The sequence below is a fragment of the Heliangelus exortis genome, chromosome Z, assembly GCF_036169615.1.
Source record: "Heliangelus exortis chromosome Z, bHelExo1.hap1, whole genome shotgun sequence".
Taxonomy (NCBI): Eukaryota; Metazoa; Chordata; class Aves; order Apodiformes; family Trochilidae; genus Heliangelus; species Heliangelus exortis.
Genome location: NC_092454.1, coordinates 12,552,690 through 12,565,369, shown reverse-complemented (window position 1 = coordinate 12,565,369; position 12,680 = coordinate 12,552,690). Strand labels below are relative to the sequence as shown.

The following is a 12,680-nucleotide window of genomic DNA, read 5'->3' as shown; positions in this document are numbered from 1 at the left end:
TGACTTCAACTGTCTGGTCCGCACCTCACAGTCGATAGGAGATAACCTTAAACCTTTTCTGGGGAAATGGCCTGCAGCTCACAAGTAGACTGGGGAAGGTTTCTGGCAGTTGTGAATAGGGGATTGATCCAGTGGAACATTAGTGGCAGAGCAGGTCTCCCACCATCCTCCAAGTAAGCTGACAACAATTTTGCTAATGGCGATGTCAGCTGGATAGGAGTGGCACTGAAGTCAGCTCTCGCTTTCGATCTGGGATTGATGCTTTGTCTCCAAATAGCAAGCTGAAGTTTTTGTGAAGTTTTTGCTGGTGGAGTCTCCATCCCTGAAGCTGTTCAACAAAGGGGCAGCTGTGGTGCTTGGGGTGGTAGTGGTTCAGGTAGTGTAGGACTGACACTCGGACTCAGTGACCTTGAAGGTCCTTTCCAGCCATGATGGTTCTATGATTCCATGTGCCAGCACCCACCTGGACACACCCTGCTTGATTGCCAGGTCACAAGGGGACCCTTTGTGACATCACCCGTGACACCCTGGGTCCCGAGGTCCCTTCCGAGTGCAAAGGAGGTCCTGGCTCAGTGTCCAGGAGGACAAGCGTGGGATCAGACTCGAGCACAGTTCTGTAGAGGAGAACTGAGCAATGTCTGCACCCGAGAGAAGCCAAGTGGACCAAGAAGGTTCTTCTGGTTGCCAGGAGAGTACTCAGCCAGGGGCTGGGGCTGGGGCTGGGGCTGAGTCTGGGGCTGGAGCGTGGCCTGTGCGGATGCAGCAGGGGAATACGTGGAGGAATGTGACAGCCCCTTGTGGTCTGTCTACTGGGAGCCTTGACCCAGACCCTGAGGGCTCTGGTTCTTTGCAGGCTGCCCAGGAGCCTCCATCCCCTGGAGATCCATGGCCGGGCCATGAAGAGCCCACCCCAGACCTCTCCCTGCCCCCACACAGCCCCCTTGGTCCCACGGGCTCTCCCCACAGGCAGTGCAGCCTTGAGGCCAGCAGCACTGCCACCCCCATACCCACCCCCCAGGGCCTCTCCTCCTCCCCCAGGAGTGAGGAGAGAGCCAGCCCCTTATCCCACCCCCATGGCCTCTCTTCCTTCCCCAAGGAACAGGGACCCCCGAGCCAGCCCCAGCTGGCCAAGGCGGGAGAAGAAGGAGGAAGCCATCCCCCCACCACAAGCGAGCTGTACAAGGCCCAGCTGCTGGAGACAGGTGAGTGAGGGGCCTTTGGCTGCTTTGCTGTGCTCCTGCATGGCAGTGCTTGCTGGGCACATCCCTGGCCTGATCCGTGGCAGTCCCCTCTTTGGGTGCCCTGGCCCAGGGCTGGCTCTCTCCTTGGGAGCTGGCACATGGCTGGGGGCCGGCTGGGGCTCTTCAGCTTCTCCTGCCAGCACCTTCAGCTCACCCTTCTCTCTTCCTTGCTTAGATTCCGAGTCTGCTTCCAGCACATATTTGACTTGTTCATCCGCTGAGGAGGAGGAGGATGAGCTGATCTTTCTGGACACCGTGGAGGAGACAGGAGAGGTACCTACCCACAGAGACTGCCACCTGACCTACTTGTGCCTGCTCCAGCTGCCCCCATGCTCAAAGATCCCTTTCCCGGACAGCTGACATCTGGGCAAAGCTGGGGAAAAAGACACACACACACAAAAAAACCAACCAACCAACCAACAAACAAACAAAAAACCAAAAGAGACCAGAGTGTCTTTGTGGGTAGGAGGGATCAATAAAGGAGCCCCATAACCTTCTCTTCTCCTTGCAGGATGACCTGAGTGATATGGAGAAGCAACTGAGGGAATTGGGACCCCACTCTTGCTCCTACACCCTCAGTGAGCAACTCCTGCAGGAGCAACTCATTCAGGTCTGGCATTTCCAGAGCAGGTCACAGCTTCCCCAGTGCAACCCCCCCCCGGAGGTTTCTGCACCCCAAGGGGTACAGAAGTCACTTTTGGCGGGCGGCACAGAAAGGAGCAGAGGCTTCAGTGGGAAGGGGCTTTGGTCACCTCCCTGGTCGTAGCAGATTGGTGTGAGCCCTGAGGCTGGGAGGGACCCCAGGGACATGAAGGCCGAGTCAGGCTTGGCTGCTGTTCCCAGGAAGCCCTGGAAAAGGATCCAAGGCCTGCCAGGTGCTAAGCAGAGCTGCCACTTCTGGGAAAGCCACCAGAGCCCAGGGCAGAGCATTGGCTTTTCTTCTTGCAGGACCTGGTGTTCTTCATTGACTCGCCCAGAGCTCCGCTTGGCAGGGAGGTGCAGTCAGGCACGAGACCTTCCTTCCACAGGGTAAGGAGACCCAGGGCCAGACAAGTTCCAGCGCCCCCCTCACCCATTCCCACTTTCCTGGATACTCTGTGGCTATCCCGAGTCCCAGTCCTCGTGCCAGCACCTCCATGCCATGCCTGCCCCCTCCCTCCCAAATCCCAGCGTCTTGGGCGTCTGCAGCCAGGTCAAGGCAGCAGAGAGGGATATGGGCAGGGCAGCAGTTGCAGTGGCAGCTGAGGAGATGGTTGCACTCCAGTGGCAGCACCATAGTCACCCGTGTCCCCTCCAGGCACATGAGGTCCTGAGGTGCATCCACAGCGCCGTGGAGCACGTCTGCAGTGAGCCAGCCCGGCACAGCCTGCGGTCACTGCTTCGGGTGCTGGCCGAGAGGTTCCCCGAGGACACAGTCAGGAGCCTGCTGAGGATCAGTCCCCACTGTGACAGGTACGAGCCCCTACAGCCCTGGGGACTTACTCCGTAGCCCAGGAACAGCACGGTGGCCGAGGCAGCCCTGCTAACAGAGCACTCTGGCTTGCAGTGCTGCCGTGGCTATGTGGGAGGCGATGCTGTCCCCACTCAGCAGTATGCAGAGGATCTTCGAGGGGCTGCTCCGCGTGATCCAGGGCTCCGCACCAGAGGAGCACGTCTCAGCTGTGAGTGACCAGAGCAGGGCTTGCTCACCCTTCAGGGCTTTTCCCCAGGAAAGCAGACACAGCCCCTCCTGCCTGCCCCAAACAACCCCATCCTCCAGGACTTGGGGACACAACGTCTCAGGGCCAGCAGGGCCCTGCCCTCCACCAGCCCAGCCCCATCTGTGCCAGCCCCATGGGGCTGCCCCGTGCTGCTGGGGCCCCCGAGCACAAAGAGGAGCCCTGCAGCATTCCGGGCAGCACTCTGCTTCCGCGCTGCCTGCACCCCCTGCCCTGCACTGCAGCTGGAAACCTGGGGCGGGGGTTGGAATTGGGTGCCAGAGGGAGGGTCACCGTGCTGTGCTGGCCCAGGGGGGGCCACCCTGAATCAGCAGGGGAGCCCTCAGAGCAACAGCAGCGTCCGTGCACTGAGAGCTGTCCCTGTGCCGTTTCTGCAGGCATCCCGGGTCCTGCGCAGGCTCAGCCAGTCTCCGCGCTGCCAGGGGAGCCTGGAAGTGCTCTTCCCTAGGCTCCTCATGGCCCTGCTCAACCAGCTGGCACGGGCTGCACAGACCCTGCTAGACGAGCCGCCGGAGGGCGATCAACGCAGCCCTTTGGGGTGCGCCATCCCCTTGCCCTGCCATTCCCCTGGGCCCCGGACGGGGCCCCTGCTCTGTGTGTAACTGGACCTTGCTCTGCACACAGGGAGGCAGTGGAGGCCATTAAAGATCTGCTGTGTCTTGCTGGCTGTAGAGAGAATGTCCAGCAGATGCAGGAGGAGGGCATCTGGGACATGATGCTCCAAGGGGACACCCTGGAGGCAGGAGTCAGTTTGCTGGCCAGGTGAGAACCCCTCTCAAGCCTCAGAAGCCTCATGCCCAGGGGCAGAGAGGTCCCCAGGCACCCAGGCCCCGGGCTGCAGCTGCAGTGCTGGCCAGGGAGCGATCCGAGTGGCGAGGGGTGCTCCGTGCCTGGGGAGAGACCAGGGCGCTCTCAGCAAGTGGTGTTTGCGGCTGCGGGCAAAGACATGGCCTGGCCTGGGCTGGCCTGACTGGGCTGGGCAGGGCTTTGCCTGCCCTGCTCACTGCCAGCACTGCTTTTCTTTCCCTGACCAGAGAGATGTGCAGGAGCTCAGGTTTTGTGCGGTTCTCCCTCTTCCTGCACATGAGAGACATCGTAAACTGCGGGAGGGAACAGGAGAACACTTTTGCCATGGCTTTTTATGTTGAGGTAAGCAGTGCCTCGGCAAGATGCTTCTGCAGCTGTCCCTCTGGCACAGGCGGCTGCCAGGTGGGATGGGATGACAGTCCCCGGAGCTGGGACGGAGAGCTCGGCTCTCAGTCCCTCTGCCCTCCAGCCCTTCCTGCTGGGGCAGCGCTCAGCCACCCCTGCAGTGAGCCAGCCCTGCATGTCCACAGGCAGGGCTTCCCCCTGGATGGGCTGTGTCAGTCCCCAGGCCCTGAGCTGGCAGTGGGAACCAGGAGCTGCACAGTACCACCGGGGTCCTGCAGCTCTGCCCGTCTTTCACTGTTGTCCTTTCAGCTGCTGGGCTGCCAAGACGTTGCAAAGACCTCGGGTGATCTGCGGCTCCTCCGGTCTTACCTGGACTGTGGCAGTGACAGGATGCTTCTGCTGGCAGTCAGGGGCTTGGTGGCAGTTGCACAGCACCCGAAAATGGTGAGCAAGGCCTAGTCAGGTGGAGATGCCTTGGCAGCCTGGGGCTGGGGCGGTTTGGGTGGTTTGGGCCTGGCTGAGTGGAAGGAGGTGGCTGTCAGCAGAGGGGTGGCTGAACAGGGGCCACAGAGCCTTTGCTGTCCCGCCCTCCCTGGCTCTCCCTCAGCCCCCGGGCAGGAGGCAGGAGGGGCGGCAGAGACGCCCGCAGCGCCTGCCAGGAAGCCGGGCAGGAGGCCGATGCTCGGCACACAGAGCGTTTCTGCCAGGCTGCTGCTCCACTGCTCCACCATCACAGAAGTTCTCTGCTTCACACAGGCAGCAGAAATGCGGGACAGGGTTATGCTGGACTGCATCCTGGGGAGACTGGAGCACAACTCTGAAGAGCTCAGGGTGGAGGCCCTGCTCCTCCTCAGGAAGCTAACAGCTCACCCCACCGGGGATGAGGAGGCCATCCACATCACAGTGATGCTGGCGGAGAAGCTCCCTCTCCTCTTTGATGATGTAAGGCTGATGTGGGAACCTGAGCCTGCAGAGGGGCAGAGGGCAAGGAGAGGGAGAGGCTGTTGCTGCAGCCACCCTGTCGTCCTTCCTTCCTTCCTTTCTTCCTTCCTTCTAGGAGTCCAGCCAGGTGCGGGAGCTCTCCATTAAGCTCTTTGGAGAAACAATGGGGACTCTGGTGAGCGGAAAGGAGAGGTGGATGCAGATAATAATCCAGGGGAACCTGGTCTCCCTCTTGCTAAGGATGAACGATAAGAGCGAGAGTGTGGCCCAGGTACAGACTTCAGAGCTGACCACCTACTTTGCCCTTCCCTCTGCCCAAGCCCTCCCTGGCAGCAGCTCAGCAGCTCTTGCCCGTCTCTCTTGTGCTGGCTGGCAGAGTGCTGTACCTGAGGTGGTGGCTGTCCCCTGAGCTTGCCTCGGGCACTGAACCCCCTTCAGGCTCTGTCCCCAGCTGCCTCTTCCCATAAGTAGCTGGGGACAGCTTGCAGCCTTGCCCAGAGGAGGTGGGGCATGAGAGGTCTCCTCCTCTGAGCTGTGGTGTCAGCTCCCACGGTGTGCTGCTTTGCAGGCCTCTGCCAAAGCCCTCCTCATGTGTGCAAAGATCCTGGGGTGGAGAAAGCTCAAGAGGGAGGTCAAAAGGAAGCGGACAATGAGGATTGCAGAGATCCTGGTGAGGACAACCCCCAGGTACCAGGTGCCAGGTGCCAGGTGCCAGGGCCTGGGCTGGACAAGGGATACCCCATGTGCCCAGGGTGTGGTCGTGCAGGTGTTCCTCGCTGGCCCTGCTCCAGAGCGGAACACACAGCCTGGAGCTCCGTGCCCCCTTTCCCTTCCCATTTTCCGCTTTCCACTTTCCCCTTCCCCTCCCCCTCCCTCAGGCACGCAGCCCCCAGGGGTTCTTCTTGAGGCCCCTCTTGCCCCCAGACCCTGGGTGCTGCAGGAGCCCCCGGCCCACCTGGGCCCTGCCAGCAGCACGCAGCGTACCGGTTCCCCCCGGCCCCCCTGCCTGTGGCTCTGGCTGCAGCCCTGTCTGGCAGAAAGGAATGGCCTGGAGGGGAAGGGGTGGGATGGGCTGAGGGACTGCTCTGGCACACGGGGAAGGGCCTGAGCCAGCCCCGTGACCTTGGGCTCTCCCCAGGTGGAGCGGGACAGGGATGTGAAGTACCACGTGCATGCCTGCCTGCCGTACCTGAGGGACGCTCAGTGCGACGTGAGATTGGCGGCCATCAAGTTCATGGGTGAGCCACAGCCCCCGGGGACCCTCTCCTGGCAGCCCCGGGCTGGGGGCTGTGCTGCCACAGTGCTGGGGAGAGGGAGGTCTGACGGGAGCTCTGTGCACAGGGGCTGCTGCACGGCACCTGAGTAAGGACTCAGACATGGAGGAGCTGCAGGAAATGTGCGATGGTGAGGAGGGTCAGAGCTGGGCTGGCCGGGGCTGGTGGGGGCAGGGGACAGAGGCTGGGCAGGGGGCTGCCGGGGACGAACCTGTCAGGGGCACTTAGGGCATGCATAGGGTACATTTTGGCTGGACATTAGGAAGGAGTTCTTCACTGCAAGCGTGGTGAGACCCTGGCCCAGGCTGCCCAGAGAAGCTGTGGCTGCTCCACCCCTGGCAGTGTTGAAGGCTGGAGCTTGGAGCAGCCTGGGCTGGTGGGAGGTGTCCCTGTCCCTGGCAGGGCTTGGGATGGGGTGATCCTTAAGGTCCCTTCCAGCCCAGCGCAGTCTGGGATTGCTGAGCAGCAGCTTCCAGCTGCTCCCTTGGTGCCACCTGCTCCTCCTGGCCAGGGAAGGAGAGAGATGGGGCTGGCACAGGACAGGCTGTGCAGACAGTGAGGTGTCACCACTGCTCTCTTTCTTCCTGTCGCAGCCCTCCAGAGCTTGGAGAATGACCCTGAGCCCAGAGTCCGTTCCTTGGCAGCTGAGACCTTGCAGAACCTGGAAACTGAGCAGGACCAGCAACGATCACGATGGTCCCTGCGATCTCTGTTCTGCTGTTTCTGCTGAGATGACTCAGGGACAAAGCTCCTGGTGCCATCTTCCTGACGGTACCTCCACTGACGCCACGCTGTGGCTGCTGCCCCCCACACCTCCATGCGCACCTCCGGGCTTGACTGCCTCCCGCTCCAAACCAGTGCCCTCCAAACCCTCCTGCCCACACCCAGGACTCCCCTCAGACCGCTCTCCATTAAACCTTCCCAGCAGGGGACAGCAGCAGCGGGGGACCGAAGGTGCCAGTGATGAAGGTGGAGCTGGGAAGATGTCATTGGGAACTCCACCCTGACCCTCTTGCTCCACAGACGGAGGCCGTGGCTGCTCCGGGAAGCACCCGGCAGGTAAAAGAGGAGCTCATCAACTCCCCGGGCTGCCAGCGTGGCTGCTGCCATTGCCCACGCTGGTTCTGGGGGCGGGAGGTGCTAGGAGGCTCAGAGGAGAAGGGGTCAGGGTTTAAGGCAGCAAAGCTCCAGTTAACCCCAGCGCTGCTTTGTTGTTTTCAGGGCTTTGATTGGCAGCTGCCAGGATGAGCAGGAGATTGGGAACGTTTCGCCTTCAGCTTGTATCACTGAGCACGCCAGCACTGGGACAGTCCTGCTCACAGCTGACCATGTGGAACCCTTGCTGATGGCAGCAGCCTGGGCTGGTGGGAGGTGTCCCTGTCCCTGTCCAGCTCAGTTTCATGGGCATCGTGAGCCAGTGCTGCAAGTGCCTCAAAACCAACCTCTTGGTGGCTGGTTGCTCTGGCATCCAGAGACTGCCAACAGTTCCAGCTGTCCCCACCTGCTGGAAGCAGCTCATGCCTTCCTCTTCCATCACTTCCAGGAGGTCACCCGGGTGTCTCTGGAGTTGTTGAGGCTCTCCTCCAGCAGCAGCTGAGCCAGAGTTGCTTTCCTTTTCTCATCAGAGAGGAGGAAACGGCAGTTCTGGCAGAGCTACCAAGAGGTCACAAAGTCCCCCAAATAAAATGTGGCGTTTGGAAGGCACGGCACGTGTGGGGTCTGTTCTCTGCTGAGCTACCAACTTCCTTCCAGCTGAGCGTCTGTTAAATCAGGAATGGAAGTTCTGGGGCCGTGGGATCAGCTCTGTGAGATGGGGCGGGGGGCACTGGGAGGTACTGGAAGTTAGTGAGGGACACTGGGAGCTGCTGGGGGCAGTGCTGGGAACTAGGAGAGGGCACTGGAAAGCATCTGGGGGCACAAGGAGGAGCCGGTGAGCACTAGAATGAGCAGGGGAGAAGTCGCTGGTTTTGGGGTCTCCCCACAGACAAACGGGGACGTCTTGGGGATGAGTGGAGAGGGGATGATGGGAGAGGAACGTCCTGGGAGTAGGGAGGCTCTGCAAAGGAACCTGGATCGATGGGTCGTGGCCAATTGTATGAGATTTAACACGACCAAGTCCCCTTGGTCCTGTGAGCAGAAAGATGCAGCAGTCCAGAATTTCAACTGTTCTTCAGAAATCACACAACCCGCTGGCCCAAACCAAATGTCATAAGCAAGAGAGACATCACCTGCTGTTGCAGAGCACCTTTAGCAGATACAGACTTCTGCCCAAGTAAGGACATTGTGTCCTCACCTGGAGTATTGCATCCGTCTCTGGAGCCCTCACTCAGCACAGGAAGGACATGGACCTGATGGGAGGAGGACACAAAAATGATCAGAGGGCAGGAACATCTCTCCTGTGAAGAGAGGCTGTGGGAGCTGGGCTTGTGCAGCCTGGAGAAGAGAAGGCTCCGGGGAGACCTCCTAGTGACCTTTGAGTTCGCCTGCAGGGGCTACGGGAAGGCTGGACAGGGACCGTTTGCAAGGGCCTGAAGTGATAGGACGAGAGGCAATGGTTTTAGATAAGAGCAGATTAAGATTGGATGTGAAGAAGGAGTTCTTCACCATAAGGGTGGTGATAAAATGGAACAGGTTGCCCATGGAGGTGGCTGGGGCCTCGACCCTGGAGAGATTCAAGGTGAGGCTCGATGAGGCTCTGAGCAACCTGATCCAGTTGAGGATGTCCCTGCCTCCAGGGACCTGTAGAGGTTAGATGACCTGTAGAGGTTCCTTCCAACCCAAATTATTCTGTGACTCTGCGGAAATGATCTGTGCCTCATATGCCAGTAAAACAGGAAGGTTGTTAATAAAATTATCCTGCAGTCAGAGGGGCTACGAGAAGCATTTGCTGAACCAGATATGACCAGTGAAGGTCTGCAGATTGCCATGACTCCAGAAAAACCCTACTTCAGGTACTGGAGATTGCTTTCGATTCAGATGTTCATGCTTGGCTTCCATTGGCAAGGACTGGAAGTTTTCAAGGTGAAGAGAGAGGAGCTGTTTTCAATGATGGCTTTAGTTAAAGAAGGGAGCGTGGCAAATCACAATATGTCATGGGATTAATATATGGAATGTTAATGGATGTAATGAATACCTTGACGACCTGGTAAACACGGCATTGGTGTGGAACCTTTAGCATTTTTTAATTAAGTGAAGCAAAACAAACAATAGTGTTTCTTGAATATCTCAACAGACATTGCAAGTGATTGTGGTAGAGTTTTTAGAGAGCTGTTACCGTGTATTCTGAGGTGGTGCCTTCAGGTTATCGACTTCTGGAAATGCAGGAAGTGCACATCTGGACTACCCTAGGGACTCTGATTTGATGGAAGCATTCCACTGTAAGCAGACCCAGACAACTCTGGGCTGAGGGACTCTGTGATCAGTGCCCTGTGTGGCAGGTCTCGTGATCTAGCTAGAAAGTTTAAAACCCTGATTTTGCATTAGTGTAGCATTGACTAGTACAGTGGGAAAAGAATACTTCCAGCCTGATGAAAGTTTGTGCTCAAAAGCTGAGCAGTGCCTGTCCAATGTTGTTACCAGGCAAAGAATAAATTAGCATGTTGCTAATTGTTTATGAGTGTTTAGGTGTCTAATTAGGAGCAAAGTTACAGCTTTTCCCTGCACAATGTATTTTTTTCAGATTGGGTTTTTTTTTTTTCCCTTGCAGGTACAAGATTTCTTTGCTCAAACCATCTACAAAGGCATAGGCTTTATCTTGTGAAGTGTCCATTCGAACAGATGGCCAAGGATTTCTTTCACTGCAGTATATGATTAGGAATGAGGATGGACAGATCTGTTTTGTGGAATATTACTGTTGCCCTGATGAGGATGTTACTGAAGCAGAACTGTAGCTGTATGTTTTGGTATCTGTTACCGTATTTATGGATAATTCAAGGACTTTTTTTTTTTTTATATAAAACGGAACAAAAGCTGTAAAGATTCACAGATTTTTTTTCTTTTTTTTTTAATATTTTTAAATTCTGGTAATTCAAAGACTGCTTTTTTATTCCCCTGCAAATATTTCTTAGCTGTGACTCAAAAAAAGAAAGCTGAAAAAACAAGAGGGGGAGCTGATGTCCTACAGCCACTGATTCCGTTACGGATGTTGAAGCTCCTGTAAGATGTTGCTGGTTTTTACAGTATTTGCCAAGGAATTTGTGTTTGTGTTTTTTGGATTTTTTTTTTTTTTTTTTTGTGTGTGTGTGTATGTGTGTCTTTGGCTCGTTCTAAGCAATCACTCCAGGGAATATCTGAGCATCAGCTGTGTGTTGGCCTAGTTGGCTTTCAATGACTTAAAAATAAAAGATGGCCTTTTCTGTAGCTAGTGATTTTTCTCATTGATCCACTGCTGACTAAGTGGATCATAGCTCTACCTATTCATCGCTTATTAGCTCTCTCGTGTGTCTGATTCAACGTGAAGTTCTGGCTTCCCTGCATAGTTCAGCATTCTGAGCAGCTTATCCCTTTTCTCGAGTCCAAGTTTGGCTCAAAAGCACTTGGATCAAACCTTTCCTATTGTCTTCTGTGTTTCAGGACCTTCATCTTCCACAGAGCTGTTAGCTACTACATGCTTTCATTCCGAGTATTTTTTCCTTATTTGCTTTCTTTCCACTGGGATATGGCTTAGAAACGTAAGGAAGAAGAATAGCGAGAGCTTTGCAGCTGCAGCTGTTGGTTTTTTGTTATTAATTATATGAATGCTTTTACATGGTATGTTCAATATTGGCATAACTGTTTTCATTTCTGTTCTTCTTGTGACAAAATCTGCAAGGAAGAGAAGGGTTCTCTCTCTCTGTGGGAACCATGTGCAGCTCATTCAGGTGACCCATGTCAAAGTTACGCACATCTTACAGCTTGTTTGGACTAGGAGAGTTTTGCATGGAAGAGAAATTGCCTCAATTTCTAGCTAGTTTTCAAAATTCAATTTCTTACTGATAATTGAGAGTTTACAAATCTTACCCCCCAAAAATCCACCCGAACTGCATCAAAGGAAAAAACCACCACCCAAACTAAAGCCATTCCGCAACTGAGGACTTCATTTGAAGGTGATAGTTGAGATTAGCAGAGTGATAACCCCCTATGGATAGTAAGTGTATTAGATCAGTTCTTACCTTCAAAACTAGATTTGTTCCCTGCTTTACAGTTCCATTGCTTAAGAAACCCATAGTTGTAATGAATCAGAATTTGAACATTTCCCTACGTCCTTCCTAGTAAGGCTGAATAGTTGTGTCATGTGTGCAAGATCACAACAAGTTTGTCTGGCTCAGATTACAGGGCTTGTATTTTAGCTATGGATGACTTTGATCTCCAGAGACTGGTGGCAGTCACTGAGCTGTGAAATTCTATGGGCATCTGTGACTATTCTTTCAGAAATAAAAAATTGCTCCCCGAGCGATTTTAATTATCGTAAAGTGGTGGTTCCTACCATATACCAAGAAGTGACTTGCTGTGTGTAAAATAGTCCTCCCGGAAAATACTGATTCTAAACTCCTCTGACATTAGTCATGTTTCTTCACAGAAAGGAGATCTGAACGGATACATTTTCCTTGACCATGTAGCTGAAGGGCTACTATTTAAAGTTTTTTATCCTGAAGTGGACAGAACTGGCTGTTACTGAGCACATCTTTTATTTAAAAGCTTAAGAAAAAAGCAAGAAAACAAAAAACAACAACAAACAAAACACACAAGGCAATAACCACGGAAAGCAGAAGAATATTAACGTACAATGCTTAGGGGCTAAGAAAAGGAATTAGGTAAGGTACAGAACAAGAATGAATATAAAAGTGGTTGCAGGAGAACAAGAACAATTCTCTGTGTACCATGTGGCCTGGTGTGCACTGAAAGGGACTCAACTGAATATTGATTTTTTGGAAAGACGTGACTATACTCTTGGAATGATAAGGCTAAAAAAGGAAACCCACGAAAAACACAAAGAGCTAAAAAACCACAAAAAACAAACCGTCAAAATAAAACAAAAAACCCCACCAAACGAAACCAAACCAAACCACACCACACCAAGCCAAAAAGCTCTGCAGGAAAACAATGAAAGAATTGATCACCGAGGCTGAACAAGCCACATTCTGAAAGCACGGATCTTCCTGGGCAGCGTGGTTGGGTTTAAACGAGGAAGTCCAGACTGAAAAAGGAGAGATTAATCCTATCATTAGTTTCCTTAAGGAGATGACTTCAACTGTCTGGTCCGCACCTCACAGTCGATAGGAGATAACCTTAAACCTTTTCTGGGGAAATGGCCTGCAGCTCACAAGTAGACTGGGGAAGGTTTCTGGCAGTTGTGAATAGGGGATTGATCCAGT

The 12,680-nt window shown here is 54.6% G+C and overlaps 2 protein-coding genes across 3 annotated transcripts; both read left to right on the top strand.

The window, feature by feature from the left end:
* Positions 1-531: 531 nt before the first annotated feature.
* Positions 532-4,677, top strand: LOC139789347 (maestro heat-like repeat-containing protein family member 6). The gene is made up of 10 exons (XM_071729903.1): positions 532-1,202; positions 1,417-1,514; positions 1,753-1,851; positions 2,190-2,270; positions 2,539-2,693; positions 2,788-2,902; positions 3,337-3,497; positions 3,584-3,721; positions 3,994-4,108; positions 4,421-4,677. Exons 1-10 carry the CDS (start codon positions 635-637, stop codon positions 4,568-4,570), a joined length of 1,680 nt encoding a protein of 559 aa, XP_071586004.1. The 5' UTR covers positions 532-634; the 3' UTR covers positions 4,571-4,677.
* A 112-nt stretch (positions 4,678-4,789) lies between these two features.
* On the top strand, positions 4,790-7,549 carry LOC139789368 (maestro heat-like repeat-containing protein family member 7). Of its 2 annotated transcripts, XM_071729965.1 has the most exons (6): positions 4,790-5,053; positions 5,169-5,324; positions 5,622-5,723; positions 6,192-6,291; positions 6,395-6,457; positions 6,921-7,549. In XM_071729965.1, exons 1-6 carry the CDS (start codon positions 4,790-4,792, stop codon positions 7,055-7,057), a joined length of 822 nt encoding a protein of 273 aa, XP_071586066.1. In that variant the 3' UTR covers positions 7,058-7,549. The 2 variants fall into 2 exon arrangements, with proteins under 2 accessions (XP_071586066.1, XP_071586067.1); XM_071729966.1 differs by lacking the exon at positions 6,395-6,457.
* The last annotated feature ends 5,131 nt before the right edge of the window (positions 7,550-12,680 follow it).

Bases quoted from the DNA above. Each gene is read 5' to 3' on its own strand.
- LOC139789347 (XM_071729903.1), top strand. From the start codon at position 635: ATGTCTGCACCCGAGAGAAGCCAAGTGGACCAAGAAGGTTCTTCTGGT. The intron at 1,515-1,752 runs GTACCTACCCAC...TTCTCCTTGCAG, and splicing joins CCGTGGAGGAGACAGGAGAG to GATGACCTGAGTGATATGGA. The intron at 4,109-4,420 runs GTAAGCAGTGCC...TTGTCCTTTCAG, and splicing joins CCATGGCTTTTTATGTTGAG to CTGCTGGGCTGCCAAGACGT.
- LOC139789368 (XM_071729965.1), top strand. From the start codon at position 4,790: ATGCTCGGCACACAGAGCGTTTCTGCCAGGCTGCTGCTCCACTGCTCC. The intron at 5,054-5,168 runs GTAAGGCTGATG...CCTTCCTTCTAG, and splicing joins TCCCTCTCCTCTTTGATGAT to GAGTCCAGCCAGGTGCGGGA. The intron at 6,458-6,920 runs GTGAGGAGGGTC...TTCCTGTCGCAG, and splicing joins GCTGCAGGAAATGTGCGATG to CCCTCCAGAGCTTGGAGAAT.